Below are 26,034 nucleotides of genomic sequence, written 5' to 3'. Positions count from 1 at the left end.
CATAAAAAGACCACATTATGTGTAAGTATAATTTGTAATCCAATCAAATCTGATTTGCAAGCCACTAATTGAAGGGACTCTACAGGTGAAGACATCCCCATGAAACTTCACCACTTTATTATTTACATTAAGATAAATGTTTTCTAAAATGTTGTGTTAGAATATGCAAATGAGAAATTCCCTTATTAAACTTGCGGTAATTTCCATACATTTCAAGATCTGAAATCTTAACTTTTGATAAAGCCAGGTTCCAAAGTGTTGTTTCTTTTGCTGTTTTTGTTTTTACAAATTAGAGTCAAATGTTTGACAGAGGGGATTTTGCGGATGTATTTTTATCATTCCATAACTCATAAAATACTGTCAACAGCCATGAAAATTATTTTTCACCATTTTTTTTAGGAATAAAATGTATAAATCAGGCATCTGACCAGTCCCAGCCTGGTCAGATGCGTACATGAACTGATGAAGCCTCTTGGATGAGAGGTGAAACGTCTTCCTAGACAAACAACCAGTCCAGTTGTTTTTGACTGAAATTGCTTTGAGGATAACGATGACCTGGACGAATGAGAACATTCACAGGCCCAGGCTATAAATGATGTCTGAACAAAGCCCACTGTAAATAAGTCTGGTGTATGTAAATGCTACTGAAGTGGACTTTTCTGGCTCACAGTATGAGAGTAAACAGTCTTTAATAATATGGATTGTCAACTCGTAGGTATCACATATATAGATATCACCATGAAACTTCAGTTTATTATTTACATCAATCTCATCTCACCTTCAACCTCGTATCCGGGGTCAGGTCGCGGGGGCAGCAGCTTTAGCAGGGGACCCCGAACTTCCCTTTCCCGGGTCACATTAACCAGCTCTAACTGGGGGATCCCGAGGCGTTCCCAGGCCAGTGTGGAGATCTTATCCCTCCACCTAGTCCTGGGTCTTCCCCGAGGCCTCCTCCCAGCTGGACGTGCCTGGTCCACCTCCCTCGGGAGGCGCCCAGGGGGCATCCTTACTAGATGCCCGAACCACCTCAACTGGCTCCTTTCAACGCAAAGGAGCAGCGGCTCTACTCCGAGTTCCTCACGGATGGCTGAACTTCTCCCCCTTGTCTTTACATTAAGACAAATGTTTTTTGTATTTCCGGATTTCTGAAATTTTTTGTTTAAATATGCAAATTATGCATTATCTTATGCTAACTTTTTGTGAATTTAAGATAAATCTACAGACACAAATAGAGAAAATGTAGTAAACTGTGTATTTTGATATTTTCTTTCCACTAGTCTGAAAGATGAAATGTTATGGAAGCAAAATAGCCCAAAATCTCAAAATGACCAATGGACAAACAAACGCAAGTCTCTAACTATTAGACAACATATGTAGGAGACTGTTTTATTTTTGAACGTTGGTGCAAGCAAGCAATTTATTTACAACATTAAAGCAAAATCAGATTTTATTTACAGCCAATACAGTTAATCATTCTGCTCTGTCTATCTGTTAAAAAAACATCACCCTCGTTATGCCTTCATTAGGCCTATGAAAGTAGTGCATTCTGTACAGGCAAAGTAAGAATGATCACTGTAAAGAAACAGAAAAAGAAAGGTGCAAAAATAAATCTAAAATACAACTTCTTGATTCCTTCACTTCATTCTTGTTAATTTCTTGATAAATATAACTTGTTATGTGGCATTACAAGGCAATGAACAAAAATCTTAATTTAAAAATAATGATGCTTCATTTTCCCTAAAAACCTACAAAAGTAGTATCCAAAGCTGCAAAAAGAGAGACAGTGATCTGGTTAAGTACATTAAGGCTGACTTAATGTACTTAAGTTGCCCACGATGCCAGCATACGCATGTCGTCATCATCCTCAACCCTTTTCTTGGTTGCTGTAAAAACAAAATGACACAGGTAAAAATTAATACTATCAAATGGTTGTAGAACATTTATCAGGGTTAAGGTACTTTAACTAAAGAAAATTAAAACATACAAAACGGCCCAAAGTTCATTTAAAGAGTGTATAGGTTTAACAATGATACACAGCCATAAATTAGGAGTTATTCGGGCCCAAAATTATGTCTTCAAATTGCTGATTTTGTCTGACCAACAGTCAAAAACCCTAAAAGTATAGAGTTTTTATTGCCATGCAAAAAAAAGCAGCAAATTTTCATCCTTGGCAAGTTGAAAATGTGGTATCCTTTCTGGATGAATAACTATTTAAAAATACCCGTATCAGCCATACGCTTGTAGTATTGGAACCATATTTGGTGAGAACAATGTAAAGAGTGGCTTGTAGATGTATGTAAAGTAGCCGCTGTAGTAATTTTCCCTTCTAATACAGTGCTGCACTTACTTGCGCGGTGACTGGGCTGTGCTGAAGGCAGTTTGGAGCTGGGCACGCTGGGTAGTCCGCCCATACTCTTCATGTTGTCCTCAAGCTCCTCCTGTTCCAGCTCTGCCAGCTCTGCCATCAGCTCATCCTAAGAAAACACACAAAGCACGCAGGACTCAAGGGTTTAATCAGATGCTTTTTTTGTAAAGCAGGAAATAGTTTAGCAGGTGACACAGAGAGAGTACAAAGTATATTATAAAAAGCTGTGTTGTGTCAAATAAAGAAGAGAGTGAATGCTATGGAAGTTGATTTTGAAGATCTCAACCTCGTCAAATGTCTCGCCAAAAGGTCCGGAGATTGCGTCACTGATCTCTCGGGCCACGTCCTGTTGCTCTGTGATGTCCTGCATCAGATCATCTATCTTGTTGATGTCCCTGGAAATGAGAGAAGAGAGAGTTTAAACGTTTTGCGTTAAGGCAACCTCTAATTTGTACATTTTTGTCCTGATAAAACGATTTCCCCTTTATCTTTATGAATAAAAAATAAACAATTCTGCACATTTGCTTTTTTTAGAAGGTGACTGAAAAGTGTAATAGGAAATGTCTTTTAAGTCGTGTTGCTGTCACATACTGTTGGGTCTCAAGATGACTAGAAGGTGTTATTTGAACAAAACCTTGATAAAGTTGTGTTCCTGTTCTTACATATTCTCGTGGACCTGCTTCATGGCCTTGGCAGCAAAGCCCATGTTCTTCAGGACCTCTGTGTTGGTGTTTGAGTTCTCCAAAGCTTCCCTCTGGAACTCGATGGTGGAGAGCGTGCCGTCGATCTGCGTCAGCTGCTGCTCCAAGCGCTTCTTCCTCTTCAAGGCCTGCAGGGCAGCTGATAGAGAAAAAAAACATATATATTGTGTGATTCTTTCTTTCTTTTGTCATAATTTCACACCTTTCCTCTATTCCTCTGGTATTTGGTTAAGGGCTAACAGTGCTGGGCGTTCACGGACAAAAGGTATGAGGTTCCTCCCTTTGTTTATTTTTAGAGTGGAGGTGAAATGAGCAATGCAGCACCTCGAGGTTTCACAGGAGAGAACACAGTGAACAACAACAACCGTGGTCGCTTACTTGCACAGGGAGAGAAACTTTTGGGTTAAATCAATGCAGTTCATTTTTATTTCACAATGTCACAAACCTGTTACACTTGCTAAACTTCATTTCCTCACTGTCAGAGACATAACCATCACTACCTTGACGGAACAAATTACAGTAGGCCATTTTTGTGTGTGGCCCGACAGTACCTGAAACTAGTAACATCTTCTTTAATACTTATTCTACTGTGATTTTTCTTTAAAACGTATTAAATAGTACTCGTTTTTAAGGCCCGGAGCACATCATAAACACATTTGTCATAGGACTAGAAGCATACCTCGCTTGTTTTTTGTGCCGTTTTTCTTGGCTACCATGATCTCCTGCTCTATCCTCTTCTCCAGGTAGTCTTGTTTCTTCGTCAGCATTTCTTCGGTCTCCCGGAGTTTGTGAATGGCCTCTTGGGGCGAAGGTCCTCCCCGCGACCGGTGGTGTTTGGACTTGGAAGAGCTCGAGGAGCCCGAGCTGGAGCTCCCCTTGAACAATTTCGCGATTTTGCTCATTTTTAGCAGCTCTTTGGTGTAAACTGCGAAGTAAAAACTGTACACGGTGCTCTCCCAGCCTCTGTGTACTACTTCACAATGTTTCTCAGGCGGGAGAGGATTTTCCAGCTCGACCACTTTGTGTGCTTTCAATTCAAACCAGCCAGTGAACGCACCTTTCACCACCGCACCTTTCAGCTGTACCTGCGTGACGTAGTGACACCTGACGCCCTGCCTCCTCTTTTGAGCGCTTTTGTCTTTGTTAAGTTGGTTAATAAACTTTAAAAAAAATGCTGCACAATCAAAAAGGCGTGTCGACCTGCGGCCTTTGGCTGTATGTCCACCCCTTTCTCTCTCACCCCATTTCCTGTCCTATATAATAAAGAAGCAATGAAAACTGCCAAAAATAATCTTTAAAAAAGGCATATATCATATTTAATACAATACAAGTTGTATACAGTACAAAACAATCAAGCGAGTGAAATCGATAAAACGATAAATAAAATAAACATAGAAAAATTACTAGACTAAGCTAAACAATAATACATAAATTCAATTAAACACTAAAATTTAATTTAATAAAAAAACAGTTAAAATACAAGAGTTCAGTCAGGAAATAAGGTGCAAAGCTATTCATACAGATGTAGGGCTTTTGTAAGTTGGTTAATAAAATAATTTAAAACGGAAGTGTATTTTAAAAGGCTAGGAATGTATTATATAGCCTTATAGTTAAACCGGTATCCTTAATTTAATCTAGTCAATACTGTCATACACATAAAAATGTTAATAAAAATAAATCGCGAAAATTGTGATTGTTTGCATATGTTATTTCTCCTGTTATTATTTATTTGTGCTGTAATTAATATTAATTTATTTTCAAGCGAGTGAAACTATTTTATTTTTTACAACAACTTTATTACATCATGTTTCAACACACAATTATTTTCACACAAAAATACAAGCATAGAAATAGTCAAGAACATAACATTACAAATGCATATACATACGGGTACCGTAACAAAAATAATACATTTGGTGAAACTTAAAAAAATAACATTCTGAGTGACGTGTTTCCGCTGTTGGGGTCAAAGTTCGTGTTGATATGCGCAGGCGCAGAGATACCGATGTTTACTAATAATGGCGGAAATAGACATTGGGAAGCACTGTCAGATCGATTCCTGTCATCAGAAAGGTCCGTTACATCTGTACCTGACTATCCAAAAGACACAGACATTAATGTGTGATGTTATTCTGTCTTTTGTTTTAATGTGAAACACACCGAGCGACTCTGTAGCTTCATTAGCCTGTTAGCTGGCTGGTTTTAGCATTACATGACATGTACATGTACATCAGCTTATTGTGGAGAAGTTGGGATAGGCTCTCAGGTATCTCATTAACTAGTTTCTGCAATGCATTAGCTTTCACCTCAGCCCATTATGTTGTACCTAACAGACAGAGTTTGGACAGTTTGTTGTTTATTCAGCCACTATAAACCCTAACCCTACCATATCACAGTGTAAACTCAATTAGTAAATAGTGACTGAAAGGACTTAGGCTGAAGCAAAAGTGTATATATGCCTCTCCTTTTGTTATCAATAAAAATCTATCCACCTCAAAGAAAAAGAAAATAAAGAAACCAAGATATAAGTAAAGAAACAAGTAAATAGATTAATTCAATTGTAACCCTCAAAAATGGCATTACAAACCACTTTATTAAAAAAACAAGAGACTCGAACATTTTTCAATTTAAATTGGGATCCATAATGTAACTGCCACAGTAGAAATACATCTCCTTTTAATCTTGTTGTTTGCTTTTTGAAAAGTAAAACTAAGAAATACCTCTTAATTTCAAATGAACTTTATTTGTTCTCCATGTGTTTCTTTCAGATTTCCTTCCGTTTGTCTGTGATCTCTGCAGTGGGGTTTTCTGGTAAGAGTTTCCCAGTCAAAATTAAAGTTAGAGCAAATATTCAGATCTCTAACTCTAAACGATGATTCAAAGTATTTGTACCACACTGTATAAAAACTCAAGTTAAAGAAAGAGAACATTTCACTTATAACATTGAATTTTTAATTTGAAACTACAATGTGATATTTTCCGCTGATATTTGGCTCATCGCAGATATATTGGTATATAAGCACATTACATCGTTTGTCTGCCAGAGACCACCAACAAGTTTATTTTTGAAATGTTAAATCTCCACCCAGTACATATCTTGGTCACAAATCTTTAACAACCTAACCAAAAAGGTGTGTTTATGTTTTTATTTGGGGATATGTGCATAATAATATGCTGTGACCTATAAGGAAGTAAATGTATAGTGTTGCATAACATAGTAATAGTCGAATAAAATATGACATACGTTTCACATCCACGTGTTTTATTTTTTGATGCCATGTCTTTTTGTATTTTACAGCGTTGAGCACAGAAGCAGAGAGGCTCATTCATGTGCAGAGGTGCGCTGTGTTGTTGATTACATATTTCTAATGTGCTTCTTTGATAAGACAACATCTGGGACATCTTCTGTTCCTTACTGTACGTAGTTACTTGGATACTGTCTTGGTTGTTTTAATATTTTCTTTGACTTTATCACAGGAGCCAGTAAAAAGGGAACCCCAGACCGTGGGTGGCAGCACAAGTTACCCATGTTCATTTCAAGACTGCAAGGGAAAAGAATTGTTGCCTGTAATATGTCCTCAGTGTGAAAAACATTTCTGTTTGGCGTAAGTTTAGAGTTTCTTCTCTTTTTCTTTCAACTTTTTATAAAAAAACAAACAAACAGCATTTCTCTTGATCTGTACAATGCATCCTAGCTCATATACTTCATTGTTACTGTGGTTACTACATTGCCCTCATTCATCCAACATGTATTTATTTATAACGGGTATATTAATAAACTGGTAAACTAAAACTGAAAGGTTAATTTTCTCCTATTTTTGCTTTACAGCCATCGCCATCAGGATGATCACAAGTGTGAGAAGTTGGAAGTCCAAAAGCCTCGAATGACAGCCACAAAAGAGCTGGTGCAAAAGATTGTCGGTTAGTTACAGTGTAGCATAGTCACTGGGTTGACATCTGTACACAATTTCTTCTGTGTTTCATTATTTTCCACATGGGAGCGGGATAACACAAATGCGCTCATCTTTGTCATAACAAAAGTGTCTTTATTTGCATCCCTTAACCTACTTTCATTTGTATCACATTTGTATTCCTCTGTTGGGACCGTTCAGCGTCGAAGGATGGATGTAAAAGTAAAGGACGCAGAGGAGCTAAGAACAGTGCAACCGCAGCTAAAGTCGCGTTAATGAAACTGAAGCTGCATGCGGCAGGAGACAAAGGGCTGCCACAGGTAAAATCCTAGCTGCCTGATTTAAATTATAAATAGCAGTGTAATAATAACGGTTCATATTTATATTATCTACAGTATAACCTGTGTATTATTACTATGTCTTTGTTATTTTGACTGACTTCCTCGCCTTTTTGTTTTGGCTTTCCAGACAGAAAGGACCTATTTTCAGGTGTATCTTCCTAAAGAATCCAAAGACTCCAGCCAGCCCATGTTCTTCTGTTCAAAGTGGAGTGTGGGGAAAGTGGTGGATTATGCAGCGTCTCTAGCTAGCCTCAAGAACAACAATAATGTACTGACAGCTAAGGTAACAGACAGCTGGAGTAGAGTCACTGATAATCTGAAATTACTTATTTCCCTGAAGACTTATTGATCCTTTGGGATGAACCCCCGCAAGGAAATTGAGATTCCAGCAGCTTAACAAAAACACAAGTATAAGATAACCAATAAACTCTTAGCTAAATAAATACAGAAAGTATAAAATCACAATAAATGGTAAACAATAAACTCTTAGTTAAGTATATATGAAGTAGATGTAAGAATACAGATAAAATAAAATTAACGGAAAATTAAATCAGATAAGTGGTAGTATAAATGTAGAGGAAATGTATAAGATAAAATATGTATTACTGTATATGACGGAAATGAGCAGTAAGATTAAATTATTGCACTTAAGTTGTGGATAAAGTTATTGCATAAAGAAGAGAAGAAGATAAGTGTCCAGGTATGTAAGAGTAGATTACGAATTGCAGTGAACTACCCTTTCATGTCTTCTTCTTACAATAATTTCCCTCGGGATAAATAAAGCCTCTTGAATCTTGAATCTTGATTCTTCTTAATTACTTCTATTACCTAAAATAAAATGAAAAAAATAGGACTATCAACAGTAAAGCTCAAAAAAAAGTTTCCTTCTTACAAATTAACCTTGTTTTCACACATGAACTGCAGGTGTGAGCAGCAAGAGACGGCTCTCTCCAAGGAGCTGGGTTAACCAGTGTTACATGTCGAAGGGGTTACAGACATAAGCATGAACATTAAATAATGTAAATAATTGTATTCAGGTTTGTTTGTTTTTGTTTTCAAATGTACCTACACTCGTAGTTTATAGCCAGCAACATGTGAAGTTTCTTAGTAGTGCTTTAAATGTTTTTTTTTCTCCAAATTTGTTTATTGAATTTTGCAGACAAGGACACAAGAAAGAAACATTACAGCCGTACAGTGTGTCTGCTTTAAGAGAAGAAGAAATTTAATTCCTTTTTAACACAAAGTAGAGTTTTCTTCTTATAACACAAAGGAACTCCATCATTTGCTGATCAAAGAGAACATGTTTTCTTCCAAGTGTAATTCATCTGTAAACTGACATTTAAACAGACCTGGGGAAAAGCATTGCCTATTATATATGTCTGGATAAAGCCTTGACAGCATGCCTCTCCATTTGCAGAAGCTGCGGTTATGTCATCCTCAGACAGGTGACGCATTCCAGATGGACGACACCCTGCTTCTGCTGCTGGCTCACCCAGAAAGTCCCCTGTACAATGGGGGTAAAGTGATCCTGGAGTACCTGGATAATAAGTGCACAGGCCTGGAGAGTGTTTCCGACTATATCACAGAGACCTGACGACCCAACGTCAACTGTGGTGTGGAATATTTCTATATGTCATTTGTATTTCTCTCAATAAAATGTTCTGTTAAAATTTTGATTTTGGTTGTGCATTTGGAGGTTTCAGCTTTCATAAAATCTAATAGTGTGACATGCATCATTTTAACTCACATCGCATTCCTATTTGCTTCTGATGGCGCTGTATTATGAATTAATGAATTATGTCATCAATCACTGTTGGCACAACCCAGGTGGGACTTGAACCCACAATCCCCAGCTCCGGAGGCTGATGCCTTATCCATTAGGCCACTGGGTTGAGAAAAGTGGGAATTATACTTTGATTTTTGATCACCTATGACCTGGTCCTATGACTATATCAGAGCATGGATGTTATTTCGTCAGGCCATAATGTTATGGCTGCACACTTGAGGCTACGAGTCTTAAATCAGTCGGCACATTTTGTGCAATCTAGTGTGTTTTTACATTATTTAATGAAATGTAGGGTATTTTACATTAACAAAAGCAAGAAATGGCTGCAACTGGACAACACACAATTGACAAAGCTTAATTATGAAGAAAATCAACCCAGAACAAGTTGGTAACAAAAACAACATATTCAATGCAGACTGAGAATGTACGTATGTATTCACACACATACACACACACACACACACACATATATATATATATATATATATATATATATATATATATATATATATATATATATATATATATATATAAGTCATTTAATTGTACCAAGTGACTGACCAAATCTTAGAAAGATTGGAGTTGAATAGTGAACATAAATATCTTTCATACAAGAATAACTCTGCAGGACTAAACATGACTAAATCGCAATAAATAAATACATGCATAAATAAAATAATTTGTGCTTTACATTTATGTCTACATTTTTGCTCCCCTACATTTCTGTATTTCTGTGTACATAATGTTTATGAGGTAGGAGGTCCCATTTATTCGTATTTATTCATTATTTCAGCATTTATTTATTTTGTATTTATCTCTTTATCTATTCCTACAATTATTTATTATTTCAGCATTTATTTATTTTGTATTTATCTCTTTATTTATCCCTACATTTATTTATTATTTCAGCATTTATTTATTTTGTATTTAACTCTTTATTTATTCCTACATTTATTTATTATTTCAGCATTTATTTATTTTATTATTTATTTATTTATTTATTCCTACATTTATTTATTATTTCAGCATTTATTTATTTTGTATTTAACTCTTTATTTATTCCTACATTTATTTATTATTTCAGGATTTATTTATTTTATTATTTATCTCTTTATTTATTCCTACATCTATTTATTATTTCAGCATTTATTTATTTTGTATTTATCTCTTTATTTATCCCTACATTTATTTATTATTTCAGCATTTATTTATTTTGTATTTAACTCTTTATTTATTCCTACATTTATTTATTATTTTAGCATTTATTTATTTTGTATTTAACTCTTTATTTATTCCTACATTTATTTATTATTTCAGGATTTATTTATTTTATTATTTATCTCTTTATTTATTCCTACATTTATTTATTATTTCAGCATTTATTTATTTTGTATTTAACTCTTTATTTATTCCTACATTTATTTATTATTTCAGGATTTATTTATTTTGCATTTATCTCTTTATTTATTTCTACATTTATTTATTATTTCAGCATTTATTTATTTTGTATTTATCTCTTTATTTATCCCTACATTTATTTATTATTTCAGCATTTATTTATTTTATTATTTATCTCTTTATTTATTCCTACATTTATTTATTATTTCAGCATTTATTTATTTTGTATTTATCTCTTTATTTATTTCTACATTTATTTATTATTTCAGCATTTATTTATTTTGTATTTAACTCTTTATTTATTCCTACTTTTATTTATTATTTCAGCATTTATTTATTTTGTATTTATCTCTTTATTTATTCCTACATTTATTTATTATTTCAACATTTATTTATTTGTATTTATCTCTTTATTTATCCCTACATTTATTTATTATTTCAGCATTTATTTATTTTGTATTTAACTCTTTATTTATTCCTACATTTATTTATTATTTCAGCATTTATTTATTATGTATTTAATTCTTTATTTATTCCTACATTTATTTATTATTTCAGGATTTATTTATTTTATTATTTATCTCTTTATTTATTCCTACATTTATTTATTATTTCAGCATTTATTTATTTTGTATTTAACTCTTTATTTATTCCTACATTTATTTATTATTTCAGCATTTATTTATTTTATTATTTATCTCTTTATTTATTCCTCATCATCTCATCTCATCTCATCTTCATCCGCTTATCCGGGGTCGGGTCGCGGGGGCAGCAGTTTTAGCAGGGGACCCCAAACTTCCCTTTCCCGGGCCACATTAACCAGCTCTAACTGGGGGATCCCGAGGCGTTCCCAGGCCAGTGTGGAGATATAATCTCTCCACCTAGTCCTGGGTCTTCCCCGAGGCCTCCTCCCAGCTGGACGTGCCTGGAACACCTCCCTAGGGAGGCGCCCAGGGGGCATCCTTGCTAGATGCCCGAACCACCTCAACTGGCTCCTTTCAACGCTAAGGAGCAGCGGCTCTACTCCGAGTTCCTCACGGATGGCTGAACTTCTCACCCTATCTCTAAGGGAGACTCCAGCCACCCTCCTGAGAAAACCCATTTCGGCCGCTTGTACTCGCGACCTCGTTCTTTCGGTCATGACCCAACTTTCATGACCATAGGTGAGGGTAGGAACGAAGATTGACCGGTAGATCGAGAGCTTTGCCTTCTGGCTCAGCTCTCTTTTCGTCACAACGGTGCGGTAGAGCGACTGCAACACCGCCCCCGCTGCTCCGATTCTCCGGCCAAACTCACGCTCCATCGTCCCCTCACTCGTGAACATGATCCCGAGGTACTTGAACTCCTTCACTTGGGGTAAGGACTCATTCCCTACCTGGAGTAAGCAATCCACCGGTTTCCTGCTAAGAGCCATGGCCTCAGATTTAGAGATGCTGATCCTCATCCCAGCCGTTTCACACTCGGCTGCGAACCGATCCAGTGAGTGCTGAAGGTCACTGACCGACGATGCCATCAGGACCACATCATCTGCGAAAAGCAGAGACGAGATCCTCAGCCCACCGAACTGCAACCCCTCCCCACCACGACTACGCCTTGAAATCCTGTCCATGAAAATCACGAACAAGATTGGTGACAAAGCGCACCCCTGGCGGAGGCCAACCCCCACCGGAAACGAATCCGACTTACTCCCGAGGATCCGGACACAGCTCTCACTTTGGGTGTACAGAGATTGGATGGCCCACAGAAGTGACCCCCTCACCCCATACTCCCGCAGCACCTCCCACAGTATCTCCCTAGGAACCCGGTCATATGCCTTCTCCAGATCCACAAAACACATGTAGACTGGATGAGCATACTCCCAGGCCCCCTCCAGGATCCTTGCGAGAATGAAGAGCTGGTCCGTTGTTCCACGTCCAGGACGGAATCCACATTGTTCCTCTTCAATCTGAGGTTCGACTATAGGACGAACCCTCCTTTCCAGCACCTTGGAGTAGACTTTACCAGGGAGGCTGAGTAGTGTGATACCCCTGTAATTGGCACACACCCTCTGGTCCCCCTTTTTAAAAAGAGGAACCACCACCCCGGTCTGCCACTCCCTTGGCACTGTCCCAGACTTCCACGCAATGTTGAAGAGGCGTGTCAACCAAGACAGACCCTCCCAACCCAAAGTTTTCAGCATTTCTGGACGAATCTCATCAACCCCTGGGGCTTTGCCACTGTGGAGTTGTTTGACTACCTCAGTGACTTCCGCCAGGGATATTGACAATGATTCCCCATCAGCCTCCAGCTCTGCCTCTACAAAAGAGGGCGTGTTAGTCGGATTAAGGAGTTCCTCAAAGTGCTCCTTCCACCGCCCGATCACCTCATCGGCTGAGGTCACCAGCGTCCCGTCTTTACTGTAAACAGCTTGGACGGTTCCCCGTTTCCCCCTCCTGAGATGTCGAATGGTTTTCCAGAAGCACCTTGGTGCCGCCCGAAAGTCCTTCTCCATGGCTTCTCCGAACTCCTCCCACACCCGCTGCTTTGCCTCTGACACAGCAGAGGCTGCAGCCCTTTTGGCCTGTCGGTACCTTGCAACTGCCTCCGGAGTCTTCTGGGATAGCATATCCCGGAAGGCCTCCTTCTTCAGTCGGACAGCTTCCCTGACCACCGGTGTCCACCACGGTGTTCGAGGGTTACCGCCCCTTGAGGCACCTAAGACCTTGAGGCCACAGCTCACCGCTGCAGCTTCAGCAATGAAAGCTTTGAACATTGCCCACTCCGGTTCAATGCCCCCAACCTCCACAGGGATGCCAGAAAAGCTCCGCCGGAGGTGTGAGTTGAAGATCTCTCGGACAGGGGCCTCCTCCAGACGTTCCCAGTTCACCCGCACTACTCGTTTGGGTTTACCTGGTCTGTCCAGAATCTTCCCCCATCCTCTGATCCAACTCATCACCAGATGGTGATCAGTTGACAGCTCTGCCCCTCTCTTCACCCGAGTGTCCAAAACATGCGGCCTCAGATCAAATGATACGATCACAAAATCGATCATCGACCTTTGGCCTAGGGTGCTCTGGTACCACGTACACTTATGAGCATTCTTATGTTCGAACATGGTGTTAGTTATAGATAATCCGTGACTAGCACAGAAGTCTAATAACTGACGACCACTCGGATTTAGATCAGGGAGGCCGTTCCTCCCAAATCACGCCTCTCCAGGTGTCTCCATCATTGCCCACATGGGCGTTGAAGTCTCCCAGCAGAACTATTGAGTCCCCTACTGGAGCCCCATGCAGGACTCCATTCAGGGTCTCCAAGAAGGCCGAATACTCTGAACTGCTGTTTGGTGCATATGCACAAACAACAGTCAGAGTTTTCCCCCCTACCATCCGCAGGCGTAAGGAGGCGACCCTCTCGTCCACCGGGGTAAACTCCAACACCGCGGCGCTCAGCCGGGGGTTTGTGAGTATCCCCACACCCGCCCGGCGCCTCACACCCTGGGCAACTCCAGAGAAGAATAGTGTCCAACCCCTATCCAGGAGAACGGTTCCAGAACCGAGACTGTGTGTGGAGGTAAGCCCCACCAGATCTAACTGGTAGCGCTCCACCTCCCGCACAAGCTCCGGCTCCTTCCCAGACAGAGAGGTGACATTCCACGTCCCAAGAGCCAGCTTTTGCTGCCCGTGTCTGGTCCGTCGAGGCCCCTCACCTTCACTGCCACCCGTGCAGCAGCGCACCCGACCCAAGTGGTTCCTCCTGGGAGTGGTGGGCCCACAGGATGGAGAGGAGGGAGGTGCCACGTCACTTTTTCGGGCTGTGCCCGGCCGGGCTCCGTGGCAAACCCGGCCACCAGGCGCTCGCCGGCGAGCCCTCCGTCTGGGCCTGGCTCCAGACGGGGGCCCCGGGCTTCCTCCGGGCAGGGTCTCTCTTCCTCTTTGTTGTTTGTCCATTGAGTCTTTGTGAACCATTCTTAGTCCGGCCCCTCGCCTGAGACCACTTTGCCATGGGAGACCCTACCAGGAGCATTAAGCTCCAGACAACACAGCCCTCAGGTTCACAGGGACACACAAACCTCTCCACCACGATAAGGTGATGGTTTCAGGATTTATTTATTTTATTATTTATCTCTTTATTTATTCCTACATTTATTTATTATTTCAGCATTTATTTATTTTGTATTTATCTCTTTATTTATTCCTACATTCATTTATTATTTCAGCATTTATTTATTTTGTATTTATCTCTTTATTTATTCCTACTTTCATTTATTATTTCAGCATTTATTTATTTTGTATTTAACTCTTTATTTATTCCTACATTTATTTATTATTTCAGGATTTATTTATTTTATTATTTATCTCTTTATTTATTTCTACATTTATTTATTATTTCAGCATTTATTTATTTTGTATTTATCTCTTTATTTATTTCTACATTTATTTATTATTTCAGCATTTATTTATTTTGTATTTATCCCTTTATTTATCCCTACATTTATTTATTATTTCAGCATTTATTTATTTTGTATTTAACTCTTTATTTATTCCTACATTTATTTATTATTTCAGGATTTATTTATTTTATTATTCATCTCTTTATTTATTCCTACATTTATTTATTTATTCAGCATTTATTTATTTTGTATTTAACTCTTTATTTATCCCTACATTTATTTATTATTTCAGCATTTATTTATTTTGTATTTATCTCTTTATTTATCCCTACATTTATTTATTTATTCAGCATTTATTTATTTTGTATTTAACTCTTTATTTATTCCTACATTCATTTATTATTTCAGCATTTATTTATTTTGTATTTATCTCTTTATTTATCCCTACATTTATTTATTATTTCAGCATTTATTTATTTTGTATTTAACTCTTTATTTATTCCTACATTTGTTTATTATTTCAGCATTTATTTATTTTGTATTCATCTCTTTATTTATCCCTACATTTATTTATTATTTCAGCATTTATTTATTTTGTATTTATCTCTTTATTTATCCCTACTTTTATTTATTATTTCATCTCATCTCATCTCATCTTCATCCGCTTATCCGGGGTCGGGTCGCGGGGGCAGCAGCTTTAGCAGGGGACCCCAAACTTCCCTTTCCCGGGCCACATTAACCAGCTCTAACTGGGGGATCCCGAGGCGTTCCCAGGCCAGTGTGGAGATATAATCTCTCCACCTAGTCCTGGGTCTTCCCCGAGGCCTCCTCCCAGCTGGACGTGCCTGGAACACCTCCCTAGGGAGGCGCCCAGGGGGCATCCTTACTAGATGCCCGAACCACCTCAACTGGCTCCTTTCAACGCTAAGGAGCAGCGGCTCTACTCAGAGTTCCTCACGGATGGCTGAACTTCTCACCCTATCTCTAAGGGAGACTCCAGCCACCCTCCTGAGAAAACCCATTTCGGCCGCTTGTACTCGCGACCTCGTTCTTTCGGTCATGACCCAGCTTTCATGACCATAGGTGAGGGTAGGAACGAAGATTGACCGGTAGATCGAGAGCTTTGCCTTCCGGCTCAGCTCTCTTTTCGTCACAACGGTGCGGTAGAGCGACTGCAACACCGCCCCCGCTGCTCCGATTCTCCGGCCAAACTCGCGCTCCATCGTCCCCTCACTCGTGAACATGATCCCGAGGTACTTGAACTCCTTCACTTGGGGTAAGGACTCATTCCCTACCTGGAGTAAGCAATCCACCGGTTTCCTGCTAAGAGCCATGTCCTCAGATTTAGAGATGCTGATCCTCATCCCAGCCGTTTCACACTCGGCTGCGAACCGATCCAGTGAGTGCTGAAGGTCACTGACCGACGATGCCATCAGGACCATATCATCTGCGAAAAGCAGAGACGAGATCCTCAGCCCACCGAACTGCAACCCCTCCCCACCACGACTACGCCTTGAAATCCTGTCCATGAAAATCACGAACAGGATTGGTGACAAAGCGCACCCCTGGCGGAGGCCAACCCCCACCGGAAACGAATCCGACTTACTCCCGAGGATCCGGACACAGCTCTCACTTTGGGTGTACAGAGATTGGATGGCCCACAGAAGTGCCCCCCTCACCCCATACTCCCGCAGCACCCTCCACAGTATCTCCCTAGGAACCCGGTCATATGCCTTCTCCAAATCCACAAAACACATGTAGACTGGATGAGCATACTCCCAGGCCCCCTCCAGGATCCTTGCGAGAATGAAGAGCTGGTCCGTTGTTCCACGTCCAGGACGGAATCCACATTGTTCCTCTTCAATCTGAGGTTCGACTATAGGACGAACCCTCCTTTCCAGCACCTTGGAGTAGACTTTACCAGGGAGGCTGAGTAGTGTGATACCCCTGTAATTGGCACACACCCTCTGGTCCCCCTTTTTAAAAAGAGGAACCACCATCCCGGTCTGCCACTCCCTTGGCACTGTCCCAGACTTCCACGCAATGTTGAAGAGTCGTGTCAACCAAGACAGCCCCTCCCAACCCAAAGTTTTCAGCATTTCTGGACGAATCTCATCAACCCCTGGGGCTTTGCCACTGTGGAGTTGTTTGACTACCTCAGTGACTTCCGCCAGGGATATTGACAATGATTCCCCATCAGCCTCCAGCTCTGCCTCTACAAAAGAGGGCGTGTTAGTCGGATTAAGGAGTTCCTCAAAGTGCTCCTTCCACCGCCCGATCACCTCATCGGCTGAGGTCACCAGCGTCCCGTCTTTACTGTAAACAGCTTGGACGGTTCCCCGTTTCCCCCTCCTGAAATGTCGAATGGTTTTCCAGAAGCACCTTGGTGCCGCCCGAAAGTTCTTCTCCATGGCTTCTCCGAACTCCTCCCACACCCGCTGCTTTGCCTCTGACACAGCAGAGGCTGCAGCCCTTTTGGCCTGTCGGTACCTTGCAACTGCCTCCGGAGTCTTCTGGGATAGCATATCCCGGAAGGCCTCCTTCTTCAGTCGGACAGCTTCCCTGACCACCGGTGTCCACCACGGTGTTCGAGGGTTACCGCCCCTTGAGGCACCTAAGACCTTGAGGCCACAGCTCACCGCTGCAGCTTCAGCAATGGAAGCTTTGAACATTGCCCACTCCGGTTCAATGCCCCCAACCTCCACAGGGATGCCAGAAAAGCTCCGCCGGAGGTGTGAGTTGAAGATCTCTCGGACAGGGGCCTCCTCCAGACGTTCCCAGTTCACCCGCACTACTCGTTTGGGTTTACCTGGTCTGTCCAGAAATTTCCCCCATCCTCTGATCCAACTCATCACCAGATGGTGATCAGTTGACAGCTCTGCCCCTCTCTTCACCCGAGTGTCCAAAACATGCGGCCTCAGATCAAATGATACGATCACAAAATCGATCATTGACCTTTGGCCTAGGGTGCTCTGGTACCACGTACACTTATGAGCATCCTTATGTTCGAACATGGTGTTAGTTATAGATAATCCGTGACTAGCACAGAAGTCTAATAACTGACGACCACTCGGATTTAGATCAGGGAGGCCGTTCCTCCCAATCACGCCTCTCCAGGTGTCTCCATCATTGCCCACATGGGCGTTGAAGTCTCCCAGCAGAACTATTGAGTCCCCTACTGGAGCCCCATGCAGGACTCCATTCAGGGTCTCCAAGAAGGCCGAATACTCTGAACTGCTGTTTGGTGCATATGCACAAACAACAGTCAGAGTTTTCCCCCCTACCACCCGCAGGCGTCAGGAGGCAACCCTCTCGTCCACCGGGGTAAACTCCAACACCGCGGCGCTCAGCCGGGGGTTTGTGAGTATCCCCACACCCGCCCGGCGCCTCACACCCTGGGCAACTCCAGAGAAGAATAGTGTCCAACCCCTATCCAGGAGAACGGTTCCAGAACCGAGACTGTGTGTGGAGGTAAGCCCCACCAGATCTAACTGGTAGCGCTCCACCTCCCGCACAAGCTCCGGCTCCTTCCCAGACAGAGAGGTGACATTCCACGTCCCAAGAGCCAGCTTTTGCTGCCCGTGTCTGGTCCGTCGAGGCCCCTCACCTTCACTGCCACCCGTGCAGCAGCGCACCCGACCCAAGTGGTTCCTCCTGCGAGTGGTGGGCCCACAGGATGGAGAGGAGGGAGGTGCCACGTCACTTTTTCGGGCTGTGCCCGGCCGGGCTCCGTGGCAAACCCGGCCACCAGGCGCTCGCCGGCGAGCCCTCCGTCTGGGCCTGGCTCCAGACGGGGGCCCCGGGCTTCCTCCGGGCAGGGTCTCTCTTCCTCTTTGTTGTTTGTTTTATTATTTCAGCATTTATTTATTTTGTATTTATCTCTTTATTTATTCCTACATTTATTTATTATTTCAGGATTTATTTATTTTGTATTTATCCTTTATTTATCCCTACGTTTATTTATTATTTCATCATTTATTTATTTATGTATTTATCTCTTTATTTATCCCTACGTTGATTTATTATTTCAGCATTTATTTATTTATGTATTTATCTCTTTATTTATCCCTACATTTATTTATTATTTTCAGCATTTATTTATTTTGTATTTATCTCTTTGTTAAACCCTACGTTTATTTATTATTTCCACATGTATGTATTTTGTAATTATCTCTTTATTTATTCCTACATTTATTTATTATTTCAGCATTTATTTATTTTGTAATTATCTCTTTATTTATTCTTACATTTATTTATTATTTCAGCATTTATTTATTTTGTATTTATCTCTTTATTTATCCCTACATGTATTTATTATTTCAGCATTTATTTATTTTGTATTTATCTCTTTATTTATTCCTACATTTATTTATTATTTCAGCATTTATTTATTTTGTATTTAACTCTTTATTTATTCCTACGTTTATTTATTATTTCAGCATTTATTACTTTAAGTATTTATCTCTTTATTTATTCCTACCTTTATTTATTATTTCAGCAATTATTACTTTAAGTATTTATCTCTGCATTTCTTCATTTATTCCTATATTTATTTATTAATACATTTATTTATGTATTGAGACTTAAGTCATGTTTGGTCCTCCGTATAAAAACAACCTTGAATGTGCAGTTCTTGTTTCAGCAGCTGCGTCGCGATAAGCAGTCAAGACATTTGACACAGTTCTGGGCCTGGGAGTTGACAGAGCAGAAGTTAACCAATCACATTAGCTGTCATTTTTATGGACAGCCAATCACGAGAGGGCTTTCAGTAAAAGTGGGCGTGTACATTACCACGCGTATATAAACGAAAAGGGGCTTGGTTTGTACACAGTAGATCCCCTTGTTTTCATCAGAGCAGGCGCATCGGTGAAGTAACCGTCGTCCATTTGCAGACCCCTTGACCCGTTTAGGTTCATTAACTCTAGGCAGCTCGTTGTTTGCTACTTTTCAGATCGAGTCGCTTTGGGAGAAGGCGACTTGATTGAGCTAATAAAAAGATTTAGCTGTGAAATCAGGTGGAAAGGGATGCCGCTGCAGACAGACTCCTCCGACGGACGACAACAGTCTCTGGATTTAATCTCATCGCACTTAATCGGGAAGAGCAGTTTTTCTATAAATTTAAAAGGCCTCAGAATAACGCATTCTTCTCGACCGAGTGCTTTTGTAAGATGCTTAAATTAATAACGCAGCTGCGAATCGAAGACGGGATAATACTAAGCTAAGCTAACGTTAGCTGTTCATCAACAAAAGCGGGGATCGTTAATCTTTTGCGTCACAGAGGATAAAATAGACTGAGTGTGTGCGGCTTGACACGACTTTTGGACCCGTGGTTTTCTGCCTGTGCTGAAAATATTGCTCGGTGAGTGAATTGTGTTGTTAACATTGATGTTTCTGAACCAGGAAGACGTTTGTCAACTTGTATTGAACAGAGTGGGGGAGGGGCAGCAGTGGTAGACAACAAGAGGAAATAGCGTTCTGACCTACTTTTGGCCCTCACGGGGCGCTGTAGCTCCACCGTGCTAATTATTTAGATTGACAGAAGTCGTTTGTCCAGAAACTGGGATTTAATGAAGGAAAACACTGATGAGAATTTGATCTGGCGCTGGAATAATGTAGTATTTGGACTCTAAAAAAAATGATGTACAGAAAAACAAGCACAAATATACGATTCACCTTGCTCTTTTATTCTATTATTGGTATTATTATTATGAAAACATACCATATCCATAAATGCAAATTCGCCAATTATTGAGTTCAAGCTATGTGTCCTTTTAAATCCATCACCCACTTAATTTAAAGGCAATTATAATTGTATCCTGTACTGCCCTAAAGGTGTTTGTCTAAAACTTTATCCACCCTACTTGTTTTTGCCTTTAACTTTGTTTGTATGTTAACATTGTATTACATAAGCTGCATTTAATAAAAAGTGTATTACATTTTTTTTAATCTGGCAGTTTAGAGTGTATAACTTATTTATGGACTTCATTTGATGGTTTGGCATTGAGTGGAGATTCATTACAAGTGTCTGTTGATCTATACTAAATGTATGTTGCTTTTTTGGGTTTGTTTTCACAGAGTTACAATGAAACTGTTGGAAAGCTCCAGCTTTGAAGCCCTCAGCTCCCGCCTGTGCGTGGAAACGGGAGAGTCTCGCATCCTTGGCAGGTATGGCTTGCATTGAACACTACTATCATAGTGTTACACGTTTACAAGAACAAACAGCATTCTTAAATATTAGGGAATACATGGGATTTTTAGAGCCATTTTTTTGTCCATTAGTTTCCAAGTTTTATTTTCTCTCAGACACCAGCCTCAAAAGTAGTTTGACACATACACAACCATTAGTTATGCATGCACAGGTCCCCGTTTGTGCAGATAGCTTTACTGCTTCTATTATTTACTATGGTAATGCAAACTTAGTAGCAAAACAGGAACATCTACACAACAGTAAGAAATTAGACTCTGTGTACACCAAAAGTAAAAGCCACTGGAGTGTTATTGTTGTAAACAAACCTTCACCGTGGCAGTTTTTTTTTTCCTCTTGCATGAAAAATCTCGTCTGGAATGATGATGTCATGAAACAAGGATCGTGTTTGTCAGGTGTGGCTCGTTCAGAGATCATAAACAGGGGTAGTGGAGCAATATTCCTGCATGTTATGTAACATCGGGATAACAGGCTACTAACCTAAAAGCCTGAGTTTAGAGCCTATATGAAAAGTTAATAGTTAACTGACGGTGCATGTTTTTCACTTAGCAAACAGTTTCAGGTCATGTAAAGCATCCTGAGGGCTTGCGGTGACAGTAACTGTGTGGTTACATAAAGGGCGGTGGGTTTAGAGCTATGCAGCCCGGTCTGAGTGATTTGAGTGTGGATGCTGAAACTGGGCTTCTTTACTGGTTGTGACCTGCAGTGACGCACAACATGGTGTCCTCTCACAACACTCTGCGGCTATTTGGGAGACTTGTAAAGAGTGTAATTGGAGCATATGTGCATGCTTGCACACAAACGCATACAATAATACTGTACCATCGCTGAGGGCTGCTGAAGCTGCCAAGGCTGCTTAGAGGATTAGTGCCCATCATAGCAGCAGGACTTGCAAGCTGCAGGCTTTAACTAAAAATGTGACCGCCAGGCTTCCAGCAGACTTAGCCTTCTATCTTTTACAGATGGGCTTTTCATATGAACACGCGTTGAAATAGAATTTAACATCATAAAGCAGTAATAATGCAATGCACTAAGAAAAAGTTGCACACTTTCACAGAATGCATGAACAGCGTGGAAAAACACAGCTGGTGTGCTGTGAAAAGGTCATGTATTTTGTGCAAAAAGCAGCACAGTGATATAAAAGAAGAAAGTACATAAATAGCTTATCCAATAATAACTAACTATATTAAAACCTAAATGAATATGTAAACAAGCCTGTAGTAGCTTTTTTAAAATAGCCTTTTAGTGTTGATCTCCACTCAGCTCTAGTGTCTGCTCAGTCATCTGGTTACCCACAGTGTTTTGTCGGCAGATCAGCTGTGTGAGCGTGTGAGTGTGTCTGTGGAAAACCAGGGCAGTTATTTCCACTGTGGTATCAACAGTGTCCCTATAATTAGGCTGGCAAAGCCTGTGGGGGTCTCAGTAGCCCCGTGTACCTTAAGTTGCACAACCTTTGCTCTTACGTAACCCGTGGGTGGAGCAGGCAAAATAAACAACCACACAGTCTGCTGCACTCTCATATCTGTATCAGACGCCTGACCCAGAAACATGAAAGGGCATGCAGGACAGTGTAGCACTGACTTGTTCTTGTCAGATGTTTATCCATTTATGGCTCCCAGTGGAAAGATTAGGGCTATTTTGTCAAGCAGTTATGGTTCACAGAGCTCTTGCAATCCAGTTTTTGTTTTTTTTGCACTCCATGTGAATCCTTTTAATAGTTTTAATACAAAATGATTAGATGGGATGTTTTTCCTTTCCCCAAATAATGAAACGGCAGAGAGTGCACACTCACATTAACATTAGAGTTAAAGAACTGAATTGCATCAAACTAAATTCAGTCTGCATCACAGCTGTTTTTTTTTAAATATTTAATACATTGTCCTAATGTGGGACCAGAAATGTCCCCTTATATGTTATGTAACTTTGTGTTTAATCCTAATGGGCTGATAAAGTAATCTGAAGGGATTTGGTGAACATTATCACTGATCTGAAATCTCTTCCATCATGTTTACAGCACACATGTTCCCTTTAGCACACGAATGTTGGTTACACACTGTTGTTCATTTTATATATATACTTTTTGCCCTGCAGGATGGAGAGCTACTCCTGTAAGATGGCAGGAGACGATAAACATATGTTCAAGCAGTTCTGCCAGGAGGGGGAGCCACATGTCCTGGAGGCCCTCTCCCCCCCTCAGTCCACCAGCGCCACCAGCCCTTCACAGTGAGTACTGCAGTCCACAATGAAGGATGGAGCCGAGTGTTTGGTCGAAGACAAACCGTGAAGTGCTTGAATTTGACTTTGGAAAAAGTGTAGGAGCCCTGTTTTTAAATCCCCTCTGTGTATTTCCGTCCAGGCTGGGGAAGAGCAGTGAGGACGGGGAGAACCCCCTGAGTGACAAGTGTTGCAGGAAGACTCTTTTCTACCTCATCACCACGCTCAACGAGTCCTTCCGGCCGGACTATGACTTCAGCGCCGCGCGGGCCCACGAGTTCAGCCGAGAGCCCAGCCTCAACTGGGTTAGTACGCTGCTCTGAAGCACAGCGGATACTTTTGATGTCAAAGAAAAAACAGCTTTGTTAAATGGTTATTTCTCTCCAGGTGGCGAATGCCGTGAACAGCAGCTTGTTTTCCGCTGTGGGCGAGGAGTTCAACTCTCTGGGGCCAGAGCTGTGGAACGCTATCGACCAAGAAATCAACCTGCAGGGCTGTGACATTTACAGGTGTGCACGTGTGTGTACTATACAACACGTCATTCTTTGTGTCGAGTTCAGACATTTTTAAAGCTTGATATCTTTTACTGTTCATTCTTAGCTACAACCCCGATCTGGACTCGGACCCTTTTGGTGAAGAGGGGAGCCTCTGGTCCTTTAACTACTTCTTCTACAACAAGAAGCTCAAGAGGATTGTATTCTTCACATGTCGCTCCGTCAGGTCAGCAGCCACAAAACACTCTCATCCACGTAGCATCACAGATTACTAAAATGTGATAAATATATGCTATTTACTTGTATGTATATGTAGTTTATCTATATCCAAGGAGAGTAAGTAACATCAGATAACATGAAATACAAACCACTGGGAATACTTACTTACTTGTGAGAGTTGTAGACCAGTTTGCAAAAGTTGCGGATACATGTGATCGTGTAAAAAAAACGTTCTTTCACCTGCAGCGTCTTGAGTGGCTACGGCCGTGATTGTCTTGACAACGAGCTGGACATGGAACTGGATGACGAGGAGGAAATGGACGGCTTCACTGAGGACAGGTCAGACTATTATCCGTTAATATGATTTGCAATATTAAAGTGATGGGACGTGGGTTCTTGATAGTGTAAATCAGACTGTGTATATAAAGATGGACGACCCCTCTGCACTTCATTCCACCGCGCAAAAAGTGAAGCCAAAATATCCCGAATACCAATCTTGAGTCGATCACAGCTGCCAGTCATGATGTTTCACCTTGTTTTTATAGCATCGAATGAAAAATTAAATCCAAACTTTTCAAAATACGAACACACATTTTTGGCCTTTTCATAACTTAAGGTACAGTTGATGATTGACAGGAAACAGGGGAGGGGGGCAACATGCAGCAAATGACCTCTACTGTAGCCAGCCACCAGGGGGCGATCCAGATGTTTTGGCTTCCCTTTTGAGGAGCGGTCAAGTCGTCCATCTTTATATACAGTCTACGGTGTAAATGGAAAGGATGCAGGACGTGTTGTTGCTGATATTTTTGCAGATTTCTTGTGTTTATGCTCTTCTTCTGTGACGGAAAACACATTTTAATTGGTTTGATCTCTTCTCCCAGGTTCCCCAGAGCGCTGTGTGTGTGAATTTTCCTGATGAACACGCCTCAGCCAAAGAATATCTAGGCTATTCCTCCTCTCCTCCTGTCATTCTTCACCCCATGTACCTTTTTTGTTTTGCTGCCTCATCCAAAGCCATTTCCATGCTTTAGACTATTTGCATGTTTGAAGCCTTCTCTCTCTGCTGGCAGTGAACCTTGTACCGTGAGCTGGTGGACTTTTTTTTTTTTTTTTTTTTGAAAGACCCTGCGGTAAATTTAAAGCTCTCCTTTCTCCTGTCTGGATATTGACCCTAAACAGCACACACATGGGCTTCTCTACACATGCCACATTTCCAAAGAGCCCCCTTCAGAGACGCTCAAGGAGAAGAAGGTCTTGAAATTGACGAGTGGCCAACTAAGAATGGAGTTGAGTTTCTTGCAAATGATGTCAAAAAGAGGAGCCCAGAAAACACCAGCATCAATGGAAAGAGGACAGATTAAGACTTGGTGATATTCCTACCTGGGAAAGGGCTGGGTCCATTAAAAACCCCAGTAAAGACTGACTGACTGATCAGCGGAGAGCTCATCTGTTGTTTCATTATTTGCTAGTTCTGTGTTGCTTTTTATGTGACAGTGATGTTACTGTGAGAACTTTTTCCGCACTGAGTTTGAAATTTAAAAACGCTGCATTTATAACTGAACCTTGTATTATTAAATTGTGTTACTTTAGACAGGGCAGTCAGGAGACTCTTGGCACCTGGGTTGCAGCTTAGAATACATATCAGCTTTTAACAAATGTCCCATTGTTCGGTTTCCTTTCACTATTCTCCAGTTCCATGATTCATTTTTGTGTTGTCCAAATCTAGTAAATCTCTTCCTCTAATCTGTTCTGTTAACCCCCTTTTTCAAACTTTTGTCTTGCCATTATTCTTCTTTGCTCTTTACCTCAATGCAAAGGCTTCATTGAAAAGTGAATGTATAGTACAATTTAGATGAAAAGGCGTTACAGTAAAACGGCTGATTGTTCATTCTTTAGAGATTGAGAAGCTCCCATTACGTTCCTTAGTGGTTAGGGATTGTGTCTTTCTTGACTGCTCTGTGCTTCGTTTGGTTGGCTGATATATTGCAGATGTGAATAAACCGGTGTTTGACTCTAACCTAGCTTGGT

At 40.8% G+C, this 26,034-nt stretch overlaps 3 protein-coding genes across 3 annotated transcripts; 2 read left to right on the top strand and 1 right to left on the bottom strand.

The window, feature by feature from the left end:
- Positions 1–1,370: 1,370 nt before the first annotated feature.
- Positions 1,371–4,085, bottom strand: chmp4c (charged multivesicular body protein 4C). Its single transcript, XM_083935791.1, has 5 exons — positions 3,746–4,085; positions 3,028–3,205; positions 2,652–2,760; positions 2,348–2,474; positions 1,371–1,883 (listed from the first exon to the last, which is right to left on the bottom strand). Exons 1-5 carry the CDS (start codon positions 3,966–3,968, stop codon positions 1,822–1,824), a joined length of 699 nt encoding a protein of 232 aa, XP_083791917.1. The 5' UTR covers positions 3,969–4,085; the 3' UTR covers positions 1,371–1,821.
- A 940-nt stretch (positions 4,086–5,025) lies between these two features.
- zfand1 (zinc finger, AN1-type domain 1) lies at positions 5,026–8,928 on the top strand. Its single transcript, XM_083935883.1, has 8 exons — positions 5,026–5,139; positions 5,835–5,877; positions 6,365–6,404; positions 6,544–6,671; positions 6,896–6,987; positions 7,179–7,297; positions 7,446–7,601; positions 8,736–8,928. The coding sequence occupies exons 1-8, from the start codon at positions 5,085–5,087 to the stop codon at positions 8,910–8,912; spliced, it is 810 nt and encodes a 269-aa protein (XP_083792009.1). The 5' UTR covers positions 5,026–5,084; the 3' UTR covers positions 8,913–8,928.
- A 10,789-nt stretch (positions 8,929–19,717) lies between these two features.
- Positions 19,718–26,023, top strand: maf1b (MAF1 homolog, negative regulator of RNA polymerase III b). Its single transcript, XM_083935877.1, has 8 exons — positions 19,718–20,233; positions 20,950–21,039; positions 23,171–23,302; positions 23,436–23,598; positions 23,681–23,802; positions 23,894–24,013; positions 24,253–24,345; positions 24,888–26,023. The coding sequence occupies exons 2-8, from the start codon at positions 20,957–20,959 to the stop codon at positions 24,910–24,912; spliced, it is 738 nt and encodes a 245-aa protein (XP_083792003.1). The 5' UTR covers positions 19,718–20,233; positions 20,950–20,956; the 3' UTR covers positions 24,913–26,023.
- The last annotated feature ends 11 nt before the right edge of the window (positions 26,024–26,034 follow it).

The sequence above is a fragment of the Echiichthys vipera genome (genome assembly GCF_963691815.1).
Source record: "Echiichthys vipera genome assembly, chromosome: 21".
NCBI classification, from domain to species: Eukaryota; Metazoa; Chordata; class Actinopteri; order Perciformes; family Trachinidae; genus Echiichthys; species Echiichthys vipera.
Note: the sequence above shows the minus strand (reverse complement) of the source record. Positions and strands in the feature narration are given on the sequence as shown.